The following is a 26420-nucleotide window of genomic DNA, read 5'->3' as shown; positions in this document are numbered from 1 at the left end:
GTATCATTTATGAAGTCCCAAGAATTGCCACCAACTCCAATATAGCGTTGTCGTTGACATAGACTACTCCTTCCAGCTACTTCAGTGCTGCGATGACTTCTACTGCATTACGTCGCCCGATCGCACCGCACCTTCCATGTACCCCTGCCATACTAACAACTTCTCGGTGCCTACAAAATGTAAGATATCGCATGGCTCTCATCGCACTCGGGACGCTGCCTCAGGGAACAGACCCAGCGCCAGTATCGTGCTAGGGGCGCCCTGGCATCACTCATCCTTGGTCCACTCATGCTCGCTGGTACGAATCGGCTGGGGAACTACGGACTTGCTCAACTTTTTCGTACGGACTTCGAAAAGCGTGTCAACATGAATGAGAAACTGCTTCCTGCGCGCTTCGATTGATGGCAGCCTGGACCATTCTCTTCCTAGGTCGCCAACAAGGAAGCAAGTCAGGGAAAATTGAGTGTCTGCGCCGCAGCTTGTGTCCCGAGAAAAGGCAGGCGGTCCTTACCTGAGCTCAGGACTCCAGAGAGTTCCCAGTCGCGCCACCAGTGAGTGTTATAGATTAGGATCATCTTCGAGGTGCAGCCCATGTGTGATCCCTAGACAATCTTGTGTTCATGGCGGGCAGGGAAGGTGAGAGTTCGATCCTGCTGTACATCGGCGTCGGACATGATAGAATGACCTTTTTGGAATGGTAGGTCGTTGCCGTGGAGATAGAGGTGACGGTGCACCTTTCTGATCCGGCGTAGGAGATCTTGGAGCCAGGTGTCGACAGTCGCACCGCACCAGGCTTCAGCCCGGTCGCGAGTGACTTGGAGATCGTCTGCCATCCTGGTAGATAATATCTCGCCAGCGCCATATAAAGCTGGAGTATATATCTGGAATCTCACCTTGTCTGGCCCGGAGAGACTGCCCACCTCCCCTCCCATCCGACGTGAGGGAATGCAGCCCGCAACCGCTCCAGCAGTATCCGACAAAGAACAGGACACTAAGCTCGCTGGACTCTGTCCCTAGTGGCGCCCGAGTGAGTGCATTCGCCGTTACCGCGGCAATCGAGTCGCGGCCAAAAGTCTTGTTGCAGTACTCTCCCTGTGTCAGTGTGTCCAATTCTGCTGGATTTGTAAGAGCTGATGGATCGGCCAGGTCGAGTTCACGACCGATGTCGTCGATGTGATTATAGAAAACGCCGATTTCTTTCACGTCAGCGTCGGTAAACTAGACTTCCTGTAAGTAAGAGACTTTTAGCTGAGATGATATACCAACTCCATATGTGGCGTATTCATGCACCCCAAGTCCATCCGGTGGCATGTTCAACCAGATCCAGCCCGGTGCACCTTTGCAATATCAACTCGATGCCGAACTTCTGAGCCAGTGCATATATCTTGCTCTATGTCGTCTCGTTGATCTAAGCTGCACCAATCTCAACAGTACCGGTGCCTCCGTTCGATACACTGCAAGTCTTCCCGCCAACCCGATAATGGCTTCCAGCACCAGCACCCGAGAGGCCGCTCAATCCGGCGCCTTCAACGATCACATCCACTGATTCGGGCATCGCTGCCACTATCTTCGCAATATTAGGCTTTAAGGTCATTTGTCCAGACGTGCTGGCCTCACGCATAAGCTGCTGGTTGGGGAACATTCCGTTAAATTAGTCGCTCATTCCTGATGTCTCGGAAGACGAGCGGTGACAGAAGCGCTGAGATTGCGTGGTAACAAGTGGGGAGGATTCGCAGTAAGTGGTATGAGTTTATGATGGCAGCAAAGGTGACTGAGCTCTGAAGTTCCTCCTTAATTCAGCGGCGAGGTACTCACGTAGATCGTCTCTCAAGGGTATCGCTTTGTGGTAGAAATGGAATCTCGCTATTCTCGATCAAGCAAATCGATTGCTGCTATAAGGAAAGATCCTCCAGCGAAATTACTATGGGCGGCCGATGCCAGGACCGGATCGTACTGGCACCCTGATTGGCCCTGATTGGTCTGCCTCCACACTCACACCCATAGAGCGGCTACAGCCCCTGCCCTTAATGCGTAATCTTTCAACTTTCGAGCCGCGGCAGTCGCAGACCAACACGCATCTGGCCCCACAGTCCACACCCGAGTCGACACCACGTGCACCCAAGCGCCCTTATCTCTCAAGAAGCTTCTCGCTGACGGGGGCAGCACGTTGCCAATCTCTTCATTTGCAGTCACTTCCACCGTTTTCAGGAACCCCAGGGCAATCAGCGACCAACACGCGGCATCTCCCACAATGCGAACATCTCCTAGTGGGTTTTTCTCTATCGTTGCTGATTCCTAGCCTCGTAGCCGCTTCGTACAATACTGGTCCATGCAATGTCGCTTCCGAGACAGAGACTACGCCCATACCGGCCTCGCACAAGGACTGGGTGCCTCTGTTGCCGACTACGGCGCAAGAAGTGTGACGAGACCCGCCCGGTCTGTGCTGGATGTCAACGGGTTGACTTGGTATGCTCGTGGCCACGGGGAAAAGACTCCAGCGGCACGACAAACCATTTTGCATGGAAACGACAGCTTCTCTCATCGTGGGGGTATGCCTCAGCTGACAAGGCTGTTGCAGCCCATTTAGCAGACCCAAATACCTTGTTGGGAAACCACCACCTACGCAATCGCTCCCGGAACCACTCCAGCGAGCTCGACAGAAATCTGATCTCCACCAATGTTGTACCTCCGAAGTCAGAAGATGAGTGTCCGTCCCTGCTCATCAATCCTAGCATAGCATCACTCATCATCCAGAATGAGCATGTTGGAATCCTTTACGAGCACTTCCTGCATGAGACAGTCCACCGAATCCCAGCGGCCACGTTCATTCGCAACCCGTTTTTGACACATGTGGTGCCCCTGGCGCACTCCGACAACCTAGTTATGTACTCCCTACTGGCCTTAAGCGGAGCCCATTTGTGCTGTGCGGGCACGACTGCAAGCAACTCTACCGCAACGTGGAGCTCATTTGCCCTAGCCTTACGCTCCGTCAAGCGCCTGATCACGCAGAAGGTGCATGGAGACGTGGTCGACACGACTTCTTTGCTATTGGCCATTACACTGCTTTGTCTAGCCGAGGTGAGTGACCTGAAAGACTTGATTGACTGCGTATATCATCTATCTATGCCAGGTCCATGAACTAAAGCTGTTGGACAGCGTGTGTGGGGAAGCCGCCATTGGGCCACGTTCCATCACCTGCGCGCCTGCCAAGCTATGATCATCCCAGAGTTAGTTTCGAGCACTATATCACACAACCGCGAGATATTTGGAATCACGTTGGAAATGTATGCATATCTGGAGCTCGTCAGCAGAGGCACTTTCAACTCCCTCCCAGGTAGCGATGGCTTCCTTCCTTCGTCCATTTCTCGTGTGCTCGACCTGGTTGGCAACTTCGACACCTGCGGTTTCTTGTTTGGCATCGGGTTCGATCTGTTCAACCTATTCCCACGTGTATGCGACCTGCGCCAAAACCGACTGATGCAGCGCACAGAAGTAGAATGTTCTGACCAGACGGTCGTCCAGTATTACCAAGAGCTCGAGCAAACGATCCGCAGCTGGCAACCACCGAGGGACCCTCTCGTAGACAAGGATCCAGAAGACCAAAGCATGGATCTCGTAATGGTTGCGCAGATGTATCAACAAGCAATGTTGATCTTCCTCCACGCCTCCTTCCACACGGCCACCTCAGAACTCGACGTCCTACAAGCCAAAATCGCGGGCATAATTCCAGAAATGTTTTGCGTGTTGCGGATCTTGTCCTCCACAGTCTCCACCACGATGATCTGGCCCTTGATGATGGTCGGCTCCTTTTTACGCGACAGTGCAATACAGGAGGAGTTGCGCATCATGTTCCGGAAGGACCCATCACGTTCCAGGATCTCGAGGTTGGCAGTTCAACTCCTGGAGTGGGTTTGGGATGATGAGTCAGCTTTTGGACTGTCAGGGCTCGATGCTATGGTCAAACATCATGCCGTCGACTTCTGCTTTACCTAGAACCGACGATGCAGTGTGCACACACTCTGTGATCGGCTACGTTCTCTTTAGAACGATACGGCCACTACGACCAGCTTCTTGTGGCACAAGGCCTACATATAAAGTGAGATTCAATAGACTCGGTGTGCCTGCCTGTTGGATTGTGAGTTCCCTAATCGCAATCAAGGATAGCCTCAGCTGGGGCTCTACTAGTTTCACCCGTTACTCGAAATCGTACCCATAATCGAACTATCTGCCAGGTCCCAGCTCCCAGAAACGCATCGAAGCATGATTGCATCAAAATTCTGAGCCCTCGCCTAATAGATGTTCCACGTCCTGTTAAACGGGGTTCAAGGATACTCCACGGAGCCGTGCTTATAAAACAGCCCTGCGGCTTTCCCACCGTGCATACCAGGATACTACCCAATTTAGCTAGAATGAAACCGGTTTATGATGAATAGATGACCCTATCTAAGCGCTGTTATCTGCATGGTTTAAACTCGTGCACTATATCAACATCTCAATCCGTAGACGGAGGTAGAGCCCCGCAACTTGCGAGCCAACACACAATTGATACGTGCCTCCAACGCATATGCAACGAACCTATCCCAGTCTTTCAGGAGATGAACAAGCGGTTCTTTATGATCAAGATCAGCATTGGCAGTTAATCAGACTTTCTCGAAACCCCTATCTCCGTAGAGACCGAGATCTCCCGTTGTAGGACTTAAATCGCCTCTGTTCATTCCAGTGAACGGGATTACACTGTACATCGGTCTGAATCCGTCTGGGAGAACGCCCCCATCACACGGTCACAACCACTATGTCAGAAGCCCTCTCAGACACCAAGCTCACCATTCTGCACCCTGCCGGGCTCTTCAAGGGCCCAGAGTTCTCCCAAGTCGGTCTCACGCCGCCGGGTGTGCGGATGATCTACTGCTCTGGACAAGGTGGCCGCTCAGAGCCTCGAGACCCAAACAAGGCTGGTATTCCAGAATGTGAAGACGTATCTGGCGGCGGCCGGGGCGTCGCTGCGGGATGTTATCAAGCTGACTTTTTACCTGGTCAATTGGAGTAAGGATAAGGCCATGGCATTTGGGAGGCCACTGTGAATTCCTGACCGACAAGGAGGGCTTGTATAAGTCGCCGAGCACGCTAATCTCGGTTAAATGGCTGGAAGATCCGAGATAATTGGTCGAGATTGACTGTGTGGCCGTAATCAAAGTGACAGAATCCGTTTCAGTTATGATGAGGATGTTACAGTTAAAGCGGACAGTGGAATCAACCCAGACCAGTCTTTGGGTGGGCAAGAAGGCCGCTGTGGGCAGCTCTTCGCTCTCTCTCTCTCTCTCATATCCATCTGAATGGAAGTCGAGGTGGGCCTATCTGAAAAGGAGGATCAGAGACGCTTGTTGAACTTGTGCTATCTGTGGTTTTGTGGCAGGCCTTGCAGTGGCAGAGAAACTGTTACATATGACACCTTAGCGGAGGGCACTAAATAGGAGAGCATTTTACTCGAGACGGATATGATCTAGATCGAATCAAGAGATATCGCTGTGGCGAGAGACAAAGGAAGCGGAAAAGCTTTCTCTGCGAGAACGGTTGGTAGGCAAGCGCAGATCGTTGGCTGTAGCAAGCTGGTCTTTCCCGGCTTAATCTAGCATTTGCAACACATCCGCAGTAAGGCTGTCAACGCTGGTATCACCTTAGATAAGACCTATCATAGCCCCGATACAGCTAGGAAGAGGCTCAATGCCTAGTCGCTAGACTTGAATTAAGATCAAGGTTGTCTACCCTTGGAGCTTATCCTTCAACTTTCCTCGACGTCCCTTTAATTTTACTGTACACAATCTGGTAGTTGTTCCTCCAGAGCTATGAGAAACGCAAAACCTTGCCCGCTGACGTACACTGTGCTGCAAGTCTCCAGAGACATCGAGACCTATAACTCATCCTTGTCCGCAGCCTCCGTCTGTTCGTCGCGAGGATTTTAGAAGTATGCACATGGTCAACCTGGGTACTACTCAGCATTGCTAGAAATCCCTCAAAACTGGAAAGGACAGCCAGACTTGGGTCCTCTACCTCAGGTGATGAAGCATGCTAATAGCCTATGATTATAAGTTCTCCCTCTTCCTCATAGGCTCGGGCTCCACTATCAAGTACAGGTATGACGAACACAATCGTCTCCAACTTTTCCCCATTGATTTCGCCGAATCGGGTGACGGCCGGTGGAATTCGCTGGACTGTACTCGGTACTGAGACGTGTCGTAGTCTCAGGCGCCCATGGCCCATTGGGGAAATTCAGGAAATGCATCGATTGTCGAATTGGGTTACAGACAGCAGCACAAAATGGTAAGTAGTTGAGTCTGAAATATCGCCGGATTTAGGACCTTGACGATGGACTGCAATCTGCACTTTTTTAATCAGTGCCCCTAACATAAGATTCAATAGCAAATAAATCCTCCTTCATAGTTCAACATGGCCGGAGGAACGAGATACAATTTCCTGGCGGTATTTTTCGTCGCCCTGGGCAGTTTCACTTATGGCTTCAATTCGGCGTCCGTCTCCAGCCCATTCCGGATTGTTTGCTGCGGTGTCACTGACAAACTCATAGTATCATGGGCCTTGTGATTGGCCTCCCTGCATTCTTCCAATACTTCCATATCAGCCTCAATGACACTAATGGCAATCAGATTACTGGAGCGACAAACGGTCTATACTCTGGAGGAGGCATAATAGGATGCGCTTTGGTTCCATGGTTACTCGATCGTCTTGGTCGAACCCGCATCATGCTCATTGGACTGGTAAGCATGCTGTCTACTTTCCTGTGTCTCTCTAAGTCAAGCATCTGATGGTCGACAGATTGGCTGTGCATGTTCTTTGATATGTTTCACAGCCATGGTGGCCACCTTTGGTGGCACAGACAATCGCGTCGGCAATGGTATGGGTGTATTCTTCCTGTTTCTCTTCGTGTTCTTCTACGGAGGCTGTATGGGTGCCACTTCATATGTTTACTGCACTGAGTTGTTCCCCACGAACTTGAGAGCACAAGGAGCTGGTTTCAGCGTGGGTGGGCTTTTCACAGCGACTCTCATCTACACACAGACAGCACCAGTGGCGTTTGCCGATGTCGGTTGGAAATTCTACATTTTGTTCATCATACTTCCCCTGATCGGTGCAGGGTTAATGTGGCACTTTTTCCCCGAGACAAAATTGCTCTCGTTGGAAGAGATTGGTCGTCTCTTCGGCGATTATGTTGCCATGGACATAAGACAACTCACTCCAAGGGGAAGGGAAGCGTTGGATAGAGAATTAGCCGTGGTCGGCTTTCCTGCTGATGAAATAGCTAGGGAAGTCAACGGTGCATCAACTTCGCCTCCGGGGGACAAAGGGATCATCTCTGAATCTCACCTCGAGAAGGTTTGATTTCTAGATATGCTGCTTGAACGGGAAGTCGCGCAGTGTCATATTGGATCGCAGCCTCATAGTATCTGAACAGCGATCAGGAGTAGGGGTCAAAAGGTTTCCACCTTTCGGAAGGTGTACTGATCCTTCAGACGTAGGAAGAAGCTGTCTAACTAGTATGAGGTACATACGATGATGTTGAGTTGCAAAATGAAACAGCGCCAGGAATATCAGCTTTTATCGATACTTAATAAGCCCCACCCTTGTTGCAGCTGCTTCATTACCCACTGTCGTTGTCAGACTAAGATGTTTCATGCCCAGTCCCTCACAACTTGATTCCGAATCATCCTCAGGTTTCTGTCTCTCTCACAGGACATGCACCTTAGGCGTGTGGTAATATGAAACACTCTCACTATATGCCCTTGTTGGTCCCTGTCTGGGCAATTGTTCTTGTATGTTTTCTTGTGGCCGCAGCGGTACGTTTTGGTCTCCTGTGTACACATCTCTCGCCAGGCTTGACGAAAGCTTCGGCATTCTCTAGTAGTTATTATGAACTTGGTGTGTATTTATAGGAAAGTATGAAATCTGCTTTGGAGGGTGGTAAATTCGTTTCTCGAGACAGGTCTGTGAACGGGTTGGTGCTCTCTGGCTTTGTGGATCCAATGAATATTAGCAGTAAGACAGATATTTTGTTTTCATATCGTGGTCGGAGAAAGACTTTTCAATCATCTCCTGATCTTGCAAACCCAAGGAGGATGTCCCGTGAGTGGGTGACTGAGCCATTCTCACTTTGGAGGCACATTTATGTCCAGCCAGTCAAAAGAGCATGGAGCAAAAGAGGGCCTTCTTCACCCAGCCAGAATACTTTGACAGTCGATGCCACTGCTTTTGGCTGTTTGGAAACCTCTCCACGCGGAATGATACGTACAGCCTACACTCTGAAGTCACACCACACTGAAGTCTCACAAATGCATGCTGTTGATGGCATTAAGATCGTTCTAGAAGTGTCAATGACTATAGCTTCGAGCGCAGTAGCCTTGCGTCACTTTTATCGTCACGCTTTCTGCCCACGACAAATTTGGTGATATGTGCACTGAAAACCCCATGCCTTTGTGAATCCTCCCTAATCTGAGTCACTAATTTTCTTGCTTCGATCCCTGCCGTGACATCTTTTGCCTCAAGGACAGGCAGCAGCTGTGCAATTAAGGCATACCAATGTTCGTGAAAAGCTCTGAATACCGAAGGTGGCGGTCTGATCTTGTGGTCCTGCACTTCTTCAAGGCCAGCTTCAGTGAAATACGTGGAAAGCTTGGCGAAGTGTTCTTGCGGCCAGCCAAAGGTGTCCATGATTAGCTGCCATATTCTTGTAGATGAGTTATGAGTCTCGTGTGGGTTTGGTACATGCTCTGGGTTATCCACTGAATATACATGGCCCTTGTCCGCGTCCGCGTAGTCATATTCGTCCCATTGTAGATAGCCTCCCGGTTCTAGATATGTCAGCAATCAAAGAGTCGTTCCAATGTTGCCTCCAACATACTCAGCATCGAAACGAACTTCTCAAGCACAGGTCTCGGATCTTGGAAACCTGCAAATGGTTGAATGAGGAGACGGATATGAATTAAGTCGAAGGCCCCCAGCCACTTCTCTGGGACCCTATCGAAGAAGCTCCATTTCGCAATCGAAAGATTGGATGGTCGTTCTGATGACGGCGGTACAAGGTTGAGATCAATGTCTGATGCTTCCACTGCGGCTAATGGGAACTCCTGAGCAACCTGCATTGCCCATAAACAGTGACCCGCGGCGAACTCGGCAATACGGAGGCCCTGCCTGTCCTCCAATTTTATGGATGGATGAATATTTCCATTAAATAATTCTCTCCATAGGAAATGCTGATAGCATAGCCTGCTTGCGTCAGGAGCTGTTCTCCAGATAGCGTACTCATCAGTTTCCATGTTGAATAAGTCTGGTAACGCTGTGGAAAAGGCACCAAGGGATTCTCAATGATTTCTGTAGAAGTGGGAAACAGGAAGCGAGAAAGTCGGCATTAACACTGCATTTTATGGGAGATTAGTTGTGGTTCAGCCAGATATCCAGCTTGACGCGACCAGGGGATTTCAACACTCACTCGTTTTTGGGAGTCCAAAGTCACAATGGCCTTCTCCAACTACAAGACGCTGTGAGGAGGCTTCAGCGGCCTGCCCGATCGCCATGAGCTGAACATTCGGGGGTTTGACATAAAATCCTACAACGCCACTTATGGTAGCGTGCATCGTGCACACCTGCAACTGGCTTGGAGTTGGCGGTCTGTCAAGGTTTTGGCTGCGTTATTGACATAAAAATAGCCGTGTCAGCAGTAATCGTGCCCGCACCCAGTGGCTAGCGCTGTGTTAACTTGAAGATGGAGGTTGATCAACTGCCAAGCACTCATGTTACTAATCTGTTAATGAGATCAGTCTCATGTTTGGTTATAATGCCAATTGCTCACAAGATAACGCATTCCCGCGATGCCGGTTTGGCAGATGGTAACTAAATGATTGTAGGCCTGTCATAGTCTTGTATCAACTCTACCAGCCAAGAACAGCACTCCGATTGTATGCGACCCAAGCCACGCCCATGCATACCTAGTCTGCAACTCCCACAACCACATCGACCACTAAACCAATTCATTGAATGTGTTTCCCCCTTGTTGATAACTGCCTCCGTGGGGCAGAGCCATGTTTGGCCTTGGCTTTGGATTTCCTTAGAGATGCACGACCTGGCGAGTATTGGCCTCATCGAACACCAAATAGCCGTCTTCGCTGGTGTCATAGATATCGAAGAGCTTTGTCAACATGTCATGTAACTCGGCATCATCGATGCCAGAAGTGGATAATCCAGGTCTGACAATATCGGGGTTCGCAAGGATTTCAGCCAAAGAGACCTTTCCATCGAGATCAGTGTCTAACTCGTTGATTTTGTCGATCACGCACTGCTTGTCGGTGCGTGTTAAACCACAAACGGAAGTGCCTTCAGAGTCACTAGCGAGGTTTCCGAGATCGTGGCTGACCCAGTCGGTCCAAGATCTCTTAGTTGAGGCTTGACGACAACCACCGTCGCAATTGCAACAGAATATGTTGCAACTGCCATAGGCACAGCAAGACCATATATCACTCTTGGTCCCGTCGAGACATGTTGCCGGGCTTGAGCAACACTCAGCAGCCACAGTTGCTGCGGTGCCTAGAAGAGAGAGAATGATTATTGAGAATGACCGCATGACTGTTGCTCGATCCGGATTCTTTCTAATTGAAGGGGGTAAAATGTATGAGTTTCGATTGCCACAAGTTGAGTACCGTTCTTGTAAGTTAGAGCCTCCATTGCTAGAGTGTACTCATCCTTAAATACTCATCTCTTCTGTCTAAATACCTCGCGAGAGTGGCATGATAAAAAGCGTTCGATTGAGCTGGAGAGTGTTGCTAGTAAGAGATGTCCTTGGCAACTTCTAATAGTTACGCCACGATATGTGCTCGTCAGCTCACTATTTGCTTCGTAACCAAAGATAGGACCGTGAGGGTGCCACAAGAAGCTCATACGATATGTCATACTCTACTGTGTCTTCGCTCACTCGTGTGTCGATACACCTCGCCTGGCGTGGACCATCCATGTGCCGTATTGGTGACAACGACTGGGGCTAGAATCTTTTGAATACGAGAGAAGCTGGCTAAATAATCCACTAGCAGCAGAGTTCTCCTCGGGACTATTTGAAATTGCCAAGGAGAGAAGGTTAAGCTCTCCTATCTGCATAGCAGTTCATGTCTAGCTGGTCGACTACTTGATAGCTGTAACGCAGCCAAATCCGCAGGTCTAGGCGGCGAGTTTCGTCCTTACAGAGAGGCGGCGATTGCTAGAGCCGGGTTTCCCGACGAGCTTGAGTCTGTCAGATCAACAAGGCCATCCTTCGCTTTGTTATGATGAGAACACACAATTGTACGCGACCTAGCAACAGGCGACAAGGTCAAAGCTGGAGAAAAGTAACAAGACGAGATGAACTTGTGGTCCGGGCGTGACTGAGGAAATTATTAACGAAGTCCACGTGCTATATTCCTGCATGTGTCTCATCAATAGAGAGGTGAACTGGTTCGTGAGCTCCTAGCGCCAAACGGTTGTTGTGTAGCCTTCGGGAATGTGATGGAGCTTTGGCTGATTTGGAGCCTATGTTGTGCACGGACCAGGGGCACAAGGCTTAGCCCCCTTGATTTGAACTCAGAACTCGGTTCTGTGGTGTGCACGGTCTTATAGCTTAAATATCTGAGGTCATTATTCATGCCTTTAATTGACTTCAAGTGATAGCTCGAACCCTTAAATGTCACTATTGAACCGTTGACCGCACGTACCCATCAGTACCAATAGTGCCCACACGCTATTCATTTACTCACCAAGCCATGGCCGACCATTGCTTACTCCGATGACCACTTCGATTTCCACACTTAGCCAGCGAGAGGAGGCAATATGCTGTATACCATGACATGCCCCCAAACCGCACAGCATGGCTGCTAGTGCAAACATCTCAAAAACTCCAAGCGAGATTGCCTAACTGAGCAACTTTGCAAACAGGGCTTGAGGGAGCTATCCTCGTTCGCGATTTCAGTTCTAGGGAACTCGCGCAGTTTCGTGATAAGTCTGCCCACAGAAAAAAATGGTTGCTAAACAGTGGTCAACTGCCGCCATTCTTGGGTTCATTGTGCCGAGATTTCTGGCGGCTCCAAATCATCTACCAGTCGTTGACTTGCAATATGCCGTTCATCAAGGTACAATCAATGTAAGTACCACGTTCTAGAAACCAGGTCTTGAAATTGCTACTAAATGTGACGAAAAGGAAGCTGGACAATATTACAACTTCTCCAACATTCGATACGGCGACGTTATTACTGGTGCATCCCGCTTCAAAGGCCCACAACCCCCGAGTACGATTAACCGCACCCTGAATACTGGACAGAGAGCTACGCGTTGCCCTCAAACTCATCCCGCCTGGCTTTATGATGGAACGGCAATTGCCCAGGGCGTGCCAGTGTCGCAACTCCAGCCACCGCGCTTCAACATCTCAGACATTCCAGCCATGAGTCCAGAGGAAACTGAAGACTGTTTATTCTTGGACGTCCTGGTCCCGTCCCGAATCTTCCCGCCCACAGCCTCTACCAAACAGAACTCATGGCACAACGGGAAGCCAGCTCCAACTTCCACTGGCGCGGCAGTCTTGGTTTGGATCGACGGTGGCGGATTTTCGGCTGGCTATAAGCATGAACAGAACGCCACTGGTCTTGTAGCTAGGTCAAGCTCCAACCATGATGAAGGACTTATTTATGTTGCCATGAACTACCGAGTTGGCCTCTTTGTGAGTGGTTCGTTCCTTACCTTTTGTTTTCTCAAGCTAAGTTGCACGATGCCAGGGGTTTTTACCGTCCGGTATTGTCGGACAAGGCGATTCTAATGTTGGGCTACTCGATCAGCGCCTAGCTCTCGAGTGGGTACAAAAATACATCCACCTGTTCGGCGGAGATCCTTCTCGAGTCACAATTATGGGAGAGTCGGCTGGTGGAGGCTCTGTGTTCCACCAAATTACAGCATTTGGGGGTGCATCAGGACCTGCTCCTTTCCAACAGGCAATACTCCAAAGTCCCGGATGGCAACCAAATGCTAATCCTGGGTTCCAAGAATCGCTCATCGAATGCGCCCTGACTAACGCATCTGCGCTGACGGGACGGACCATCAAAACCGTGGACGATCTCCGCGCGCTCTCGTTCGAGGAGATCACACTACTTAATAGCGTCATAGTTGGACGTTCACCCTACGGGATATACACCTTTGGCCCTGTCGTGGATGGTACATTTGTTCCTGAGATGCCGGGCAGACTCATTGCCCAAGGACGGTTCGCCACTTCCCTGAATGCCATCATGATGGGGACCAATTTCAATGAGGGTGTGCTTTTTGATTCTCCTTTTTTGAAGGATGATCGAGACTACCGCGGAAATGTCCGTCTCTTTTTCCCAAACGCGACAGAAGATATGATTGACCATGTTGCCACGGACCTTTACCCAAACGACCTGTCAGGGAAGTTCAACTACACAACACAACCTCTGCGGGCGGCTTTGACGACAGCAGAGGCTTGCTTTTTATGCAACACACGCTATCTTGCGCAGTCGCTGTCAAACATTGTATCCAAGAGTATCTTTAAGTACCTATTCGCGGTGCCACCAGCTATACATGCCGACGATCTTGGCTATACCTTCTACAATGGCAACGGGAGCACGACTTGGGAAGGCTATCCGGTCGACGAAAACGTCGCCCTTACGCTGCAAGATTATATCATAAGTTTCACAACTACAGGATCCCCGAATACTGGCCCAGCTACGAGCCCTCATTCGTGGTTTCCGCCCTATGGGACCAATGCCTCGGTACTAACGCTAAATCAAACCAACTTGGGCACATTAATCGTTGATCCTCAAGCTAATTTGCGGTGCGATTGGTGGCAGAAGAATGTCTAGCGCACCCTGATTTTGGTGGAGAGTATATACCATCGCTGAAGCAATGGGATCGTGGGCAATGCACACGTCATCAACATACAGGCATGAGTCAAAAGGGTGACATACATTCAGTTGGTCATCAACGAACAATGATCAAAGTTAAAGTTGTTCGATCATGATTGGTATAGAATCCGCAATACGCTAGACATCCATGCTGCCCAGTTCAGCGTGCACTGGGCAAGTCATTAACAAGATAGAGCGAGGAGCGCGGCGTAAAGCACCAATAGCGCACCATTTGGTGATTTGTAAGATATCTGGACCAGCAATCTGCTTGGTAAGATTGGTAGTTCGTCAAACAAAGCACCATGTTGCCGACAAGTGTGCTACTCCCCATCTCAATCAGCTAAACTTGGGCTCAACCGTAAACCCGTACAATGTCTCAATAAGCGCCTTTCGATGTCGTGACTTGGCCGTTAGCTGTCCGTTCCATGTGCTCGCCCCTTGTCCGGGGATTGAAGGGCCAGTTGCAACCATACTTCGCCGCGACCGCAAACGAGGAACATGACTCCTATCTGTATTTTTCGGCGTTGGTGATAAGGTTGCACTTTCGCTGCTATTTGAGTTGTGTGGCGTAAACATTGCTGTCCGGTGGTTATAGTACCCGAAAATCGAAGTTGGATGTAAACACGTGGTGTGTTGGGGAGTGATTGTATGTATGAGATTGCCTGACCCGAGACACACAAGCCGTCTTGAAACATCGGTCAACCGGAGTTATTCTTTACATCCTCCGGCTCCTGGAACCTTCAGAGGCCCTGTCGAGCTGCCTCATCTCGCAGGCATTGCAATAATCCCGTTGGTTTGTTGCCCGATTTTCTGCTGAGTTGCATGTTCCCTTCTCCCTTCGCTTTGAACACATTTGGAATACCACTGAGAGGTGTTGACACAACTGGTGAGTCACGGCCTTGTTTAGACACATGGCGTATGGCGACCTCGAACTGAAATACCGAATGCCGTGATATCAAGTCTCTGGTTCGCGTTTGGAGGCGGTTTAAAGGTTCAAATGGTCGGATATTCTTTGGTCCTTGATCTGGATCGCGGGAAGGGGGGATTTCAGGTTTATGAAGATTGGTGCTGGAAAATTACATAGAGACTGACGCGGCTTTTAGGTTTATATAGAGGTGGGTTTGAGATGAGTTCGGTGAGGATAGCAAACAGAGCATTCAGTGTGGTGAAATGCGAAGCTCGACATTTTTACTGCTGCGCTGATGGATCTTTTCAAGCCTTTCAAGTTCTGTGTCCCGCTGCAACTTGGCCCCAGCCTTCTTTGCATCAACTTTGCATCAGTCACAAGTCTTTCGGTGTCTCGAGTGAGTGACAAGGCCTTTATAGCTCTAAGGCTTACCTTTGGCATGAAATGATTTTCTGTATGAAGAGATGGGTTGGTGATTGCATGTGTTTTGTGCACACAGTGCAGTATAAGTGTATAAATGGAGCAACACCAGAGTGTAGCTGGGTTTTACCAACTTAGAGCTATGGGTGATGTCGAGAGTCTTAAGATTATTTGATGACTGGTCGATCAGTCGAAGAATAAGACAGTGGGAGTTGTGGGGAACGGCGAGCGCTTCAACGAACAGAGCCCATCACGAGCTCGAATAGTGACATTTTACCTACCGTTTGATGGTAGGAAAACAAAAATATCCAGGCCATCTGGGTAGTCACAAATAATGCCGAGTCCCATTCTGCTGTGATGGGAGCTAGTTCGTCAAAGGGCCAGAAAATTGAGTCATCGACAAGTAGTATTCGGTGTTTCGCAGCGCCGTCGGGCGGGCGACCACTGCTGATATCATAGATCATTCAGCAGGGAGTGTAAAGCAAACAAGGGATGAGGGCATCCAAAATTCGTTGTCTCAAGATATCAGAAGGAGAGATGGGGTCAGGGAGCTATTTCCCTGAATACCGATCACCTGAATCTCAGAGAGTCGGAAGATTTTGCTTGGATTAGTTTCTTGAAAGTTGATACGAGACTCATAACAGAAGACATGCAAGGTTCGTAATATCTTTCATTGTTGTTGGATGCAGTGTGCAATTATGGGAGGGTAAGGGCGGCGACTTCCGCCCAGTTTCGAGGCTGTTAGCGCCGTCACTAATCTACTAGCCTCTCAGCATTAGTGGGATAAATTATCGCCGACAAGTACCTACTAGCGTTTCATGGAGTATCAGAACAACGACTCAAGAGTAGAAACTGATTTTCAAAAAAACCAGATTCCAACATACCAGACCAGAACATACCAGAAGAACGAAATCTAGAGCTAGAAATAAAAGGCATCACCCAATCTATTCACGATAAAGCAGACAGGAACAAACACCACGTCGTGTTTCATCCCCAGTCTCTTCACGGGATAGAAGGAAAACAATCTCCATTTCATCTGAGCGACACAAATCAGTGTTCAAAGTCCGGTCAAGACTGAAATCTCAGAAACTATGGACATCGACATTTCCGACATCCTCGCCTCGGTCACACGCAGCGTCCCAGGCGACCCGTCATCATCGTCGGTCTATCTGGACACCGACACCTCAACAGACCACCAGCTTCTTACCCGCTCATGGATCTCGGAGCGGTGCGCGCCAGACCTGCTCTTCTACCCAACAGAACTGATGCAACGCGTAATGACGCGCGTACAGCACCAAATCAACACGATCGAAGACCTCGCCAGCGGCATGGGTGACGGCTACAGCGCACAAAACAACAAAGGCGTCAACTCACGGCAGAACGCGAATCTCACACTCTCAATCCTGCAAACAGACCTCAGCCGCACGCAATTTCTGATCCGGAGTTTCCTGCGCCAGAGGCTTGCGAAGTTGACGAAATTCGCGGTCTTTTATTTGTCGAGTCTGGACACCGATGAAAAGAACGTGTATCTCAGTGCTGCGGAGACGGCATTTCTGAAGAATCATCAGGCGCTGCTATCGCGGTTCTATGACGCAAGTTTTCTGCAGGCGTTTCCGGCGGGGTTGAGGCGCTTGGATGATTCGAGTGGTGGTGTGCCGATGGTAGAGGGGCCCGATGGCGCGACGGCTGTTGTGGTTAGATGTTTGCTCCCCGAGGGGTGGAGAAATGGGAGCGAGGTGGATGAAAGGAAGGAAGGGGGTGCGAGTGTTGAGTTGAGGATGAGTCGGGGCGAGGTATGGGTGGTCAGATGGCGCGATGTTAGGAAGGGGGTCGAGAGAGGTGATTTGGAGCTGTTATGAGGCTGCTTGATGACATATATGATCGTTACGGCTTCTATGTATTTATGAAAAATCGTTGAGTGATGACTCGACTTACTGAAACCAAGACTTGTCGCTAGCTTGAGATCCTTCCCAATAAAATTCCCGATATCATTTCCCTGCGGCTTGAGCTCTCCTAGCATCCTCCAGCCTCGCCTGCTCCTCCGGTTTCAACAACCACTTCAATTCCTCCTGCTGCTCTTGGTCCAGATAATCTACAAATTCCTCGGCCCTCAAAAAGTCATGGTCCGCATACTCAAACCCGGGGATCACCGTCTCACTAATCAGTAATCCATCCACACTCTCTGGCCCATCATCCTCATCCGGGATGAGGAACGTCGCCTTGAACTTACCCCCGGTGATGACCCATTGCAGATCCTCACCATTGAAAATATCCTGCCCGACCATGAAAGTGTCGACGTGGACACGGCCTTTTGCATCCCGTGGGCGATCGACGTGTAAGATAACGTAGATGCCGCGGCCCTTGTGCAGGTTATGCACCGTGAGGCCACGGTTGCGGTGGAAATGGCCGATAGGGGACTTCGGCGTCACTAAGTAGTGGATGCTAGTGCTAGCCATGCGGGTTTCAGTGGTATCGACTTTATCCGTGGCGTTACTGAGGAGTGGGAGGTCTTTGAACGGGTTGGGAACAACGCGTTGATCGCGGTGCGTTTCGCAGAAGTAGCCCCCCTCGATGTGTGATTGAAGCTTCAGAATGTCGATGATCCATTGGATTCTTTCCGTTTCTGATGATGGTGGGGATGCGACCAGGCCTCGGGCGTAGCTTGAGTCAAATTTGATGCAGGACATGGCTATGTCGTTCGGAGATATGCCTTGGACTCTAATCACTGTTACCTAAACGTTGGAACGGATATATGATGAATATTCTTAGGAGGATGCCCTAAGCCCTGGCCTGATCTTAAGAACGTAGGGTATCTGCATCGTGCCGGCGATGAGTCACCTGGGTGGTCAGCCCAAGAGTGGAACGCCTAAGAAGCCAGGCTACTTAGAATTAAGAAAAGTTCTCGGTACCTAGGTAGTACATAGCAAGTCAGGATCAGTAACTAAGTTAGTATACGAGAAATCGACCCCCACGTTGGTGGGATTCGTTAACATCACCAAGGATCGAGTCCCCGTTTCTCATTGAGTTAGAGATGCCACGCAATCCGTCCCATAATCTCGAGGCTGGCTTCCCGACGTTGGATTGGGTAGTAGAATGTAGAAAAGCATTGATACGGTTGCGGGAGGAAATGGATTGTCCACACATACCCGGTATTACTTGCTTGCAGGAGACTACGAGTACACCCACAAATTACCTATGAATCCATTGTTGTATACACTGGATCATTACTCTACCCACCAGGATTGGCCGACCTTCGCCAAATCACCACCGCAGCTGCTCCAGCACAGACTACGGCCCCAGCGACTAAGCCGTATCTCATCAATTGACCATCATCATCTTCCTGTAAAGGTCGAGGAAATGCCGTTACTGGTTCGAGGGCAGATTCAGCTATAGAAACGAATAGTTCTTGAATCGATGGCCATGTGACACTGGTAGATATAGGAGGGCCTTGAGGCATTCTCTGAATCTGACCCACATACTCCTCCGGCTGGTGTTCTGATCTCTGGGTATTGCGGTCCAAATCAGCCTTCAGGGCAACGTAGAGTGAAGGCAGATCTTCAAGATGGGGATAAGATTTGCGGATATTCGGGATGTATGCAAAAGAGTCTGGGTCAGACGAGTCATAGGTGTAGACCACGACATCGCATTGGTCGAGAAGTTTGTTTTTATTGTCCAGAACAGCCGCCTCAGATTCGCCGAGTTCCTTGAGGATCAAATAACACTGGCGGCCCCCAGGCAGCTCGACAGTGTTGACTGCTACCCTCGGCTGAATTGTGGGCAAGTATAGGTTGTTGAAAGGCCGAGCAAGAAATGTGTCAAGCAACCTTGATTTTCCTGACTGTGATGCTCCCAACACATGGGCCAATATGACATTTCGACCAATTCTGCCTGGTTTCCTCCTACGTTTTCGAGGCTTGGTCAATTTGAGGGCGGGGGTGGTAGTCGTGTTGGAACGATCAGGAGATTCGAATCCCAGATATGCTAGGTATTCGAGAGTTGTTTTGGGAGAAGTAAAGGTCGTCATGGACCATTGTGCGAGCCAACCTTGCAAGGTTACATGACCTGCATCATTTCGGACAGTGCAAGCCGGGAAATTGTTGTCCACCCATGAATGCGGTAGACCGGGGGTCGGAGCGAATAAGGAGGAGAGCTCTTCATCCCTCAACCCTCCATCGTTATCACGATCCGAAGTCAAGAAAAGATCAACGAAGAAACGATATCCTGCAGGAGACAGTTCTGCCGAAGCGAATTCGGGTACATCGAATTTCGGGTGGAGGAAAGATTCTTGTAATGAGAGACTGTCGGTATATTGGAAAGTTCTCAGAATGACCCAGATTGTCTCATGGCGGCCCTTCTCCGCATAGAGCTTGTTCAGCAGAAGGAAGGCTTGTGAGTTGATGCCGCGAACTGAGACCGTTCCAGGAAGGTGATGATTAATAGTATCCTTGATATGTTGTAAATCCTCCGGGCTGAGACCTTTATCAAAGCATTTGATCTGGAAGTCTTCCATCTCCTTGTCGTTCAGGTAGCCATCCTTATCCTTGTCACAGAGGTAGAAAATGCGCAGAAGAGCAGCAATCGCAGCAGGCTTGAGAGCCGACTCCTTGGCATCAAAAAGGGGCGCAACGGGGTGTGTCACAGCTTTTTGGCACAGAAAGAAAGCTTCATTCACATTGTAGTGTTCACGAGCGCTCGTGCGTATGCAGGAGTCAATCTCCTTGAATTCTGCCATGACCGGTAGCATCTCTTCTTCTACCACTTGAGCAGAGGTGGTGGTTGTGACCAAGTCGGATTTGTTTGCACATAGAATGACTGGCAGGTTGACTCCTAGAGATCGAAAGTAGGGCAGCCAAAATAGTGCAACTCTTTCATAGCTGTAGTGATCGGAATAAACAAGGAGAATCACATTGGACTTGCGGAGTTCATTCGCTAGGGTGGCACGTTCTTGAGGTAAAGCAGAGGTATCGACTATGGTAGTGGTGACATTTTCAGGGGTTCCTAAGGTTGGAGGAATGGTGATTTGAGGGAGAACGGCTTGAATTTTGTTGCTGACAAAGGTATCTTTAACAAGAGAAGTGATAAGACTAGACTTACCACACCCCTCGTCACCGCAGACGCATATTCTGACGGTGGGCATCGCAATAGTGTGCAACTATGAGGAGGATCTATTGTTGGTGCTTGAGGATTGATATCACGCTTCGAAGTCCATGTCTAAGGCGCGGCCTTGGTTTGCTAAGAGCAAGTGGTAGATAGCGTCGTAGAATACAAAAGAGCAGTTTCTCAGGTTCTCAGGGCTCCCTGTAGACGATATCAGGAAGTGTAGGACTGGAACAGGTATGAACATGGGAGTCGTGGTGTTTTGGAGAACGCGTTTCCCCACATCACGTGAAGCCACTTGGCACTGTAGACACGTGATCCAAGCCAACTGTCTTGCTTCGGAGGGAACATCACCCAGCGTCTCAACGACTCTACAGCAGTATCTACTCGTAGGTAGGTAGTTATTACGATTTCATATATGACTTCCTACGCTTCGAATTGCCAAAAATGTAGCGAACCTCATACAGTTTCAACTCGAGGATTGACGTCGCTCGCGAGGCAAGTTGTAACGAGTCAAGCACTCAGACATTCTGAAGCGCCTCGCGTAAGTCTTCCCGCGTCGAGCATATTCGAGGCAATGATCTGTTCGCGTTAGTACATAGGATGCCTTTGAACACTTGTAATCTGGCCTGGAACCTATGGATAGGTCAAGATCGACGAAGAGGCAAAAAAATGCAAAAACAATCAACAATCCGGATTCCCAAATGGTCACCCACTTTAGTACTAACGAATCGGCATGCAGCTTAAGTACGGCTGAGCGAACGGGAAGCCCTGTTTTCCGCATCCTATGGTCGATTGCGAAAGAACAATGTGAATGTTTATGTTATTATCTACAATCAGTGGAGAGAACAGGACTCCTCTTGAATCCTCCTACGAGCTAGAGGCAGTGCCATGCACAACCTGAGCCAACTGAAGAAAATGTCTCACACGGGCACCACGACGCGCAACTTGGTTAGGGAGCCGACGATCTACAAATGCCGATTCCTACCCCAACTCGCAGAAGACCTAGCAGGTTACTGATGTGGATGTGGACTCGTCGTGTGCTCCCCGTGGGAACGGAGACTCTCGCTAAACCTCGTATTCAGCCTTACAATGCGGCACAGATTGACCCAAATTGACCATCCTATTGGCCGCGGTGCTGACGGATGCCTACACCACCTCATCCAGACTGCAAGTTGCAGGGGTCACTATCAATGACTTCATCCGTCTTGCTCGAGGCTTGGTGATCTTTGGCAAGGACCATATCAACAGCCACAGTAAAACAAAAGTGTTGTGCAATCAAGCACTCCATAGGCAGAGCCAATCCCCTACAAGCTTTTGGCCGAGGTCCAACAGGACGTAATACGAGGTAAACTGGGAATAAAAGTACCGGAATAGTTAGAAAATTGATGCTAGCTCTGACTGGATGGTGTTGGTGGGAATCTGTCGGCAAAATGAACTACAGTTTTCAAGCTTTCTTCCTCTTTTCCCCTGCATTCGTCACCCTCGAGAGCATGCAATATCTATTCCACTTACCCCCTAGGAGCTCGTATCCTAAGCGACCTTCAAGCATGTATCACACTGATGTCTTGGGATTGTCCTACGACTGCAGCAGCTCAGAACGTCCAGGATGGCTGCCAATGTCCAATTGGGCTCTGTCTTCTTGACGTGGACCCCTATGAATCAGTCTGAAGAATTGAAGAAAGCACAGGTATATCGTCGGCATCGGCACGCTGCCATTGTCTATCACCAGCGCAAAAAAGCAAGAACAATACCAATACGAACTGCCAACACTGATGAAAATAGAGTTATTCAATCATCTGCAACAGTCTCAAGGAGCCATGAGGGGAAGGAGGGCAACCCAGATATGATTCGAACGTTGCTTCGCTTCATGCGATCACCAAGCCAAGCTCAACTTGATCCATTTGATTCGCTCTGCGTGTCCACTCTCTCTCAACCTGCTCAGGAGATGCTTAAATTTGGTAGGCTATTTTTGCTAACCAGGAAAATCCGACCAAGGCTGACCTTCGAGGACAGCCATGTTCGATCAGTGGCCACATTTTGCTCTGTCTAGCCGGGTAAATGAGGTGGAAGAATGGCGATCGGCCCTTATGAAGCATGCCGTTGAATCCCCTGCTTTGCTACAGGGCCTAATTTATTCAGCGTCGTCGCACTTCTCCTTCTTTGGCACCAGGGATGCGTCGTTGGAAATTGTTCGGATACAGGCGTACCACGACACAATCAGATACATCCAGAAAATGATTCGAAACGCAGGCCCTTATTCCGAGACACTCCTTCTCGCAATAGCCATTATTGCTATGTTCGGCCCGCCGGACGTTTCTCAGGGCAAAAAGATCCATTACCACGGCCACAAACTCGCACAGGATAATGAGTTTTATTCTCGAGAGAATGTAGAGACTAGCCATCTCCACGCATTGGTAACATTGACAAAGCAGAGTGGAGGTCTCCTGACCATCTCGCTTGCAAACCTGGCGGGCTTAATATATTTGTAAGTTCGGCATCTTCCTTCTTAGAGTTGCACCATCTGAAAGATCGACAGGCTGGATGTCTTAGATTCCTTCTCCAATCTTCGGAGGCCATCGTTCCCCGATTTTATGTCTTTTGAACCATATATGGATCACCTGAAGTTTGGAAAAGAACTAAGACGACAGCAAGGGTTTGGATTGGACGGAGTGGAGGATGGATTTGCAATTTTGAATGACCACAAACCTGCTCAGACTTTGTTGGAAATCGTGCCCCTTGCGCGCGCCTTAATGGACAGTTATGACGCATACCTAGAGAATGCGCGTTGTGGAGTTGATTTTATCAAACTCATCATCGCACGGCGCAACCTCCAGCACCAAGCGTTGTCCACCAGGTCGAAAGGAACGTTGATCTATCGACTTTGTCGCCTGGGACTCTTGATGGTTCTCTGTGAGAGTATTGAGCCATTTCCACAGATTCGCGCCTACCATGCCTTCAGCTCTCGTCAAATGATGCTGCTGATGGACGAATGCGACAAACTTGGCTACTGGAGCTCTCACCCGGACCTGCTCCTGTGGGTGACCATACTGGGTGGATACACTGCCCGAAAGAACTCTCTGCAATGGTGGTTCGCTGAGCAGCTCCAATCCAGCAGAGTACCTGTCGCGAAGGATCGATGGCAAGATGCGCGCAGAGTTTGTGAGCGATTCGTGGCTGTGACACACAGACAAGAACAAGGTTGTCATGAATTCTGGGACGTTGCTTGTAGCTGGCTTTCGAGGAAATGAAAAGAGCGACCAACCTTAGTCTGGCGTCGCAGAGATTCTCTAAAGGTTATAAGATATCTAAGATTTATGAGGTATAGGTTCTTTTCAAAAACTTGTAGAGATCTCTATACTTCATCAGCTATAAAGCTATTATACGACACTGAATCGCTATAAAGCGTAGAAACCCTACCCCCTAAAGTACCCAGTTCCAGTACCCGTGGTTCAAGTGTGCATTAGTCATATTAGCAACCTCGTCTTCGGTACCGGAACAAATTATGTACGCCTCGGTCCTTATTGGCACTGCAATTAGGTCTCGAATCGCATCCACAAAGACCAGGCACGATAGATGGTCTTTGTTGGAAGGCATAGTAGTACCAGGAACACTCTTGAGAGTCGATCGTCGGCCTGCGAGAACACTCTCCCTCCACCTTTCGACCCTGAAGCCGCGTGGAACAAACTACCTAGGGAGGTAAGATGATGAAAGGGCGATGGGAAAAGGTGCTGAGCCACAAAGAGGGACGAGTCGAGGGTGGTCGCCAAGCCTGGGTATGCATGGTGACGGCGGAAGTTGCAGGCGGTTCATGGCAATTGGGGAAGGAGCGGCTCGGCTGTAACTATCTTTGAGGCTTGCCATTGCCCTCCAAGTAGCGACTTTAGGTGCCCTTCGGCCTAGGGAGCCTTTACAGGTGCAACTGCAGCCGCAGGCGCAGCCGCTCATGAGTGCGTACCTGTCTTCCACGAGTCGCACCTACCCAAATACCTTCACCCGAGTCCTGGTCGCCTTTACCTCAACGTCTTGCTTTTTCGATTCTGCCTGTTTGCCCGCCTGCGATGGCTTGAATCTGTTACTCCAGACACTTCCAGTTGCTCGAACCCAATACTGCTTCAGTTATTCATAAATATTGGTTGCTCCTCATCTCAGCCACTTCTCCGCTATCCCCGCCCTCCTTCAACTATTTCCCACCATCGTCATCGGCGCCCGTGGATTTCCGAATCCCTCCTCGCAGCTGCGCTCACCAACCCTCCCTCCATTCCTGCCTGAAAAGAGTACGAACGACGCAGAGAATAAATCTCACCATATCTTCCAACCATGCCTTGGGGTATCAATAATCCTTTACCCGCTTCTATGAGAAGTATGACTCCCCACTACCACACTGATTGAGCCCCGCTCTGACACAAAGACAGGCGAGTGTAAGAAGGCTGGCAAAATATTAGCTTCTTTCGTCGACCCGAGACAGAGCTTTGGTCCTGACAAGATCATCCCTCCTCACATTCTAGCAAATGCAAAAGTCAGTTCGAAAGAGTCCTCTCGTCTATCATTCCATGTCATCTAATTCAAGACTAGGGCTTGGCCGTCATCACCGTTCTTAAAGCAGGCTTTGTCGGCTCTGGTCGAGTCGGTTCCGGCATCATTGTCGCTCGCCTGGCAGATGGCTCATGGTCTGCTCCCTCGGCCATTGCACTCGCAGGAGGTGGCTTTGGCGGTCAGATAGGTTTCGAGTTGACTGATTTTGTTTTCATCCTCAACGATGCTGCCGCAGTTCGAACATTTTCCCAAGCCGCCTCCCTCACACTCGGTGGCAATGTCAGTATAGCTGCTGGTCCCGTCGGAAGAAATGCAGAGGCTGCCGGTGCCGCGAGTCTAAAGGGTGTCGCAGGAATCTTCTCATACAGTAAAACAAAAGGCTTGTTTGCTGGAGTCAGTCTGGAAGGCAGCGCTTTAATCGAGCGGAGGGATGCCAATGAAAAGCTGTACAGTGGAAGAGTTACGGCACGTCAATTACTCGAGGGCGCCGTCCGGCCTCCTCCAGCTGCAGACCCATTGATGAGGGTCCTCAATACTCGCATCTTCTCGGGTGCAGCAGCTGCTGGTGACGGAATGTACAATGATGTGCCAATTTATGATGATCAACATGACAACGTGGTCTGGGAAGGAAGAACCGGCGATGCCTACGGAGCAAATACTCGAAATAATCGATCTTCCACTTTCGGTTCGCAAAATGACAACTACGAATATCGTGACAACCCTCGTCGAGCCAACACTTGGGCCGATGATGTTTATGACCGCTCACCAGGCGCCGGGACACGCGCCAATCCTAACGAAACCTTTGAGAGCATGACTGCCAATCGGAGTCGAGCCAGTACCTTGCAAAATGACTTTACAGGTTATTCTGATAGCAAACCAAACAGACCAACAGCACCGAAACCTGTTTTCAGGCAGAAAACCGGAACGGCTGGTCTACGTTCAGATCAAGCAGTGGCCCTTTTTACTTTCGATGCCGATCAAGATGGCGACCTTGGTTTCAAGAAAGGAGATGTTATCACCATCACCAAACGCACCGACAATAAGACTGATTGGTGGACTGGTCGAACAGAGGATGGTCGTGTTGGTGTGTTTCCTTCGAATTATGTTGAAACGGCGTCATAAAGAACAATGGACTCCAGCACCCAAAAATCTTCAAGATCATTCCATCATGCCTATGACCATGATTATACCCTTCATTATGTCTTGCAAGCGGATCACTTCCATTTAGCGCCGGAGTTAGTTTTCTGTTCACTCGTTTCTGCAAAGAGAACATCTTCACAGATCTTTTGGCATGGTGAACTGGAAGGAGCGTGAAAACTACCTTGGTCGGCATCGTTGTTTGCAAGAAAAGGGACATGAGCAAGATAAACAATCAATTACATTTCAAGCATTTTGTATTTGCCGCAACCTCGTTCGTGTGTATGCTCCTGATTAAGTGTCATGAAGCGTGGAATCTTTAGCGGCCGCTGAACGCTGCCACACGAGATTTGAAATTAGGTGCTGAACTGTGAATGGTAGCACTGACCTGT

The 26420-nt window shown here is 49.5% G+C and overlaps 12 protein-coding genes across 12 annotated transcripts; 7 read left to right on the top strand and 5 right to left on the bottom strand.

Annotated features, from left to right (window-relative positions):
• Positions 1 to 602: 602 nt before the first annotated feature.
• Positions 603 to 1642, bottom strand: LTR84_008263 (uncharacterized protein; the record flags this gene model as incomplete). Its single annotated transcript, XM_064851810.1, has 3 exons — positions 603 to 826; positions 894 to 1218; positions 1475 to 1642. The coding sequence occupies 3 exons, from the start codon at positions 1640 to 1642 to the stop codon at positions 603 to 605; spliced, it is 717 nt and encodes a 238-aa protein (XP_064702051.1).
• A 1571-nt stretch (positions 1643 to 3213) lies between these two features.
• On the top strand, positions 3214 to 3993 carry LTR84_008262 (uncharacterized protein; the record flags this gene model as incomplete). The annotated part of the gene is made up of 1 exon (XM_064851809.1): positions 3214 to 3993. One exon carries the CDS (start codon positions 3214 to 3216, stop codon positions 3991 to 3993), a length of 780 nt encoding a protein of 259 aa, XP_064702050.1.
• Positions 3994 to 4792: 799 nt separating this feature from the next.
• LTR84_008261 (uncharacterized protein) lies at positions 4793 to 5047 on the top strand (the record flags this gene model as incomplete). The annotated part of the gene is made up of 1 exon (XM_064851808.1): positions 4793 to 5047. The coding sequence occupies one exon, from the start codon at positions 4793 to 4795 to the stop codon at positions 5045 to 5047; it is 255 nt and encodes an 84-aa protein (XP_064702049.1).
• A 1397-nt stretch (positions 5048 to 6444) lies between these two features.
• On the top strand, positions 6445 to 7392 carry LTR84_008260 (uncharacterized protein; the record flags this gene model as incomplete). The annotated part of the gene is made up of 3 exons (XM_064851807.1): positions 6445 to 6524; positions 6581 to 6770; positions 6829 to 7392. The coding sequence occupies 3 exons, from the start codon at positions 6445 to 6447 to the stop codon at positions 7390 to 7392; spliced, it is 834 nt and encodes a 277-aa protein (XP_064702048.1).
• Positions 7393 to 8385: 993 nt separating this feature from the next.
• On the bottom strand, positions 8386 to 9323 carry LTR84_008259 (uncharacterized protein; the record flags this gene model as incomplete). Its single annotated transcript, XM_064851806.1, has 2 exons — positions 8386 to 8858; positions 8909 to 9323. 2 exons carry the CDS (start codon positions 9321 to 9323, stop codon positions 8386 to 8388), a joined length of 888 nt encoding a protein of 295 aa, XP_064702047.1.
• Positions 9324 to 10111: 788 nt separating this feature from the next.
• Positions 10112 to 10624, bottom strand: LTR84_008258 (uncharacterized protein; the record flags this gene model as incomplete). Its single annotated transcript, XM_064851805.1, has 1 exon — positions 10112 to 10624. One exon carries the CDS (start codon positions 10622 to 10624, stop codon positions 10112 to 10114), a length of 513 nt encoding a protein of 170 aa, XP_064702046.1.
• Positions 10625 to 12043: 1419 nt separating this feature from the next.
• Positions 12044 to 13889, top strand: LTR84_008257 (uncharacterized protein; the record flags this gene model as incomplete). Its single annotated transcript, XM_064851804.1, has 3 exons — positions 12044 to 12166; positions 12224 to 12739; positions 12795 to 13889. 3 exons carry the CDS (start codon positions 12044 to 12046, stop codon positions 13887 to 13889), a joined length of 1734 nt encoding a protein of 577 aa, XP_064702045.1.
• A 2460-nt stretch (positions 13890 to 16349) lies between these two features.
• On the top strand, positions 16350 to 17117 carry LTR84_008256 (uncharacterized protein; the record flags this gene model as incomplete). The annotated part of the gene is made up of 1 exon (XM_064851803.1): positions 16350 to 17117. One exon carries the CDS (start codon positions 16350 to 16352, stop codon positions 17115 to 17117), a length of 768 nt encoding a protein of 255 aa, XP_064702044.1.
• A 129-nt stretch (positions 17118 to 17246) lies between these two features.
• LTR84_008255 (uncharacterized protein) lies at positions 17247 to 17945 on the bottom strand (the record flags this gene model as incomplete). Its single annotated transcript, XM_064851802.1, has 1 exon — positions 17247 to 17945. The coding sequence occupies one exon, from the start codon at positions 17943 to 17945 to the stop codon at positions 17247 to 17249; it is 699 nt and encodes a 232-aa protein (XP_064702043.1).
• A 542-nt stretch (positions 17946 to 18487) lies between these two features.
• Positions 18488 to 20395, bottom strand: GEM1 (ERMES complex Ca(2+)-binding regulatory GTPase gem1; the record flags this gene model as incomplete). The annotated part of the gene is made up of 1 exon (XM_064851801.1): positions 18488 to 20395. One exon carries the CDS (start codon positions 20393 to 20395, stop codon positions 18488 to 18490), a length of 1908 nt encoding a protein of 635 aa, XP_064702042.1.
• A 2197-nt stretch (positions 20396 to 22592) lies between these two features.
• Positions 22593 to 23606, top strand: LTR84_008253 (uncharacterized protein; the record flags this gene model as incomplete). Its single annotated transcript, XM_064851800.1, has 2 exons — positions 22593 to 22843; positions 22895 to 23606. 2 exons carry the CDS (start codon positions 22593 to 22595, stop codon positions 23604 to 23606), a joined length of 963 nt encoding a protein of 320 aa, XP_064702041.1.
• Positions 23607 to 24675: 1069 nt separating this feature from the next.
• Positions 24676 to 26013, top strand: LTR84_008252 (uncharacterized protein; the record flags this gene model as incomplete). Its single annotated transcript, XM_064851799.1, has 3 exons — positions 24676 to 24718; positions 24771 to 24874; positions 24931 to 26013. The coding sequence occupies 3 exons, from the start codon at positions 24676 to 24678 to the stop codon at positions 26011 to 26013; spliced, it is 1230 nt and encodes a 409-aa protein (XP_064702040.1).
• Between the last annotated feature and the right edge of the window lie 407 nt (positions 26014 to 26420).

This window comes from Exophiala bonariae (genome assembly GCF_035927105.1).
Source record: "Exophiala bonariae strain CCFEE 5792 chromosome Unknown scaffold_30, whole genome shotgun sequence".
NCBI lineage: Eukaryota > Fungi > Ascomycota > Eurotiomycetes > Chaetothyriales > Herpotrichiellaceae > Exophiala > Exophiala bonariae.
This window is presented reverse-complemented; position numbering and strand designations above follow the sequence as displayed.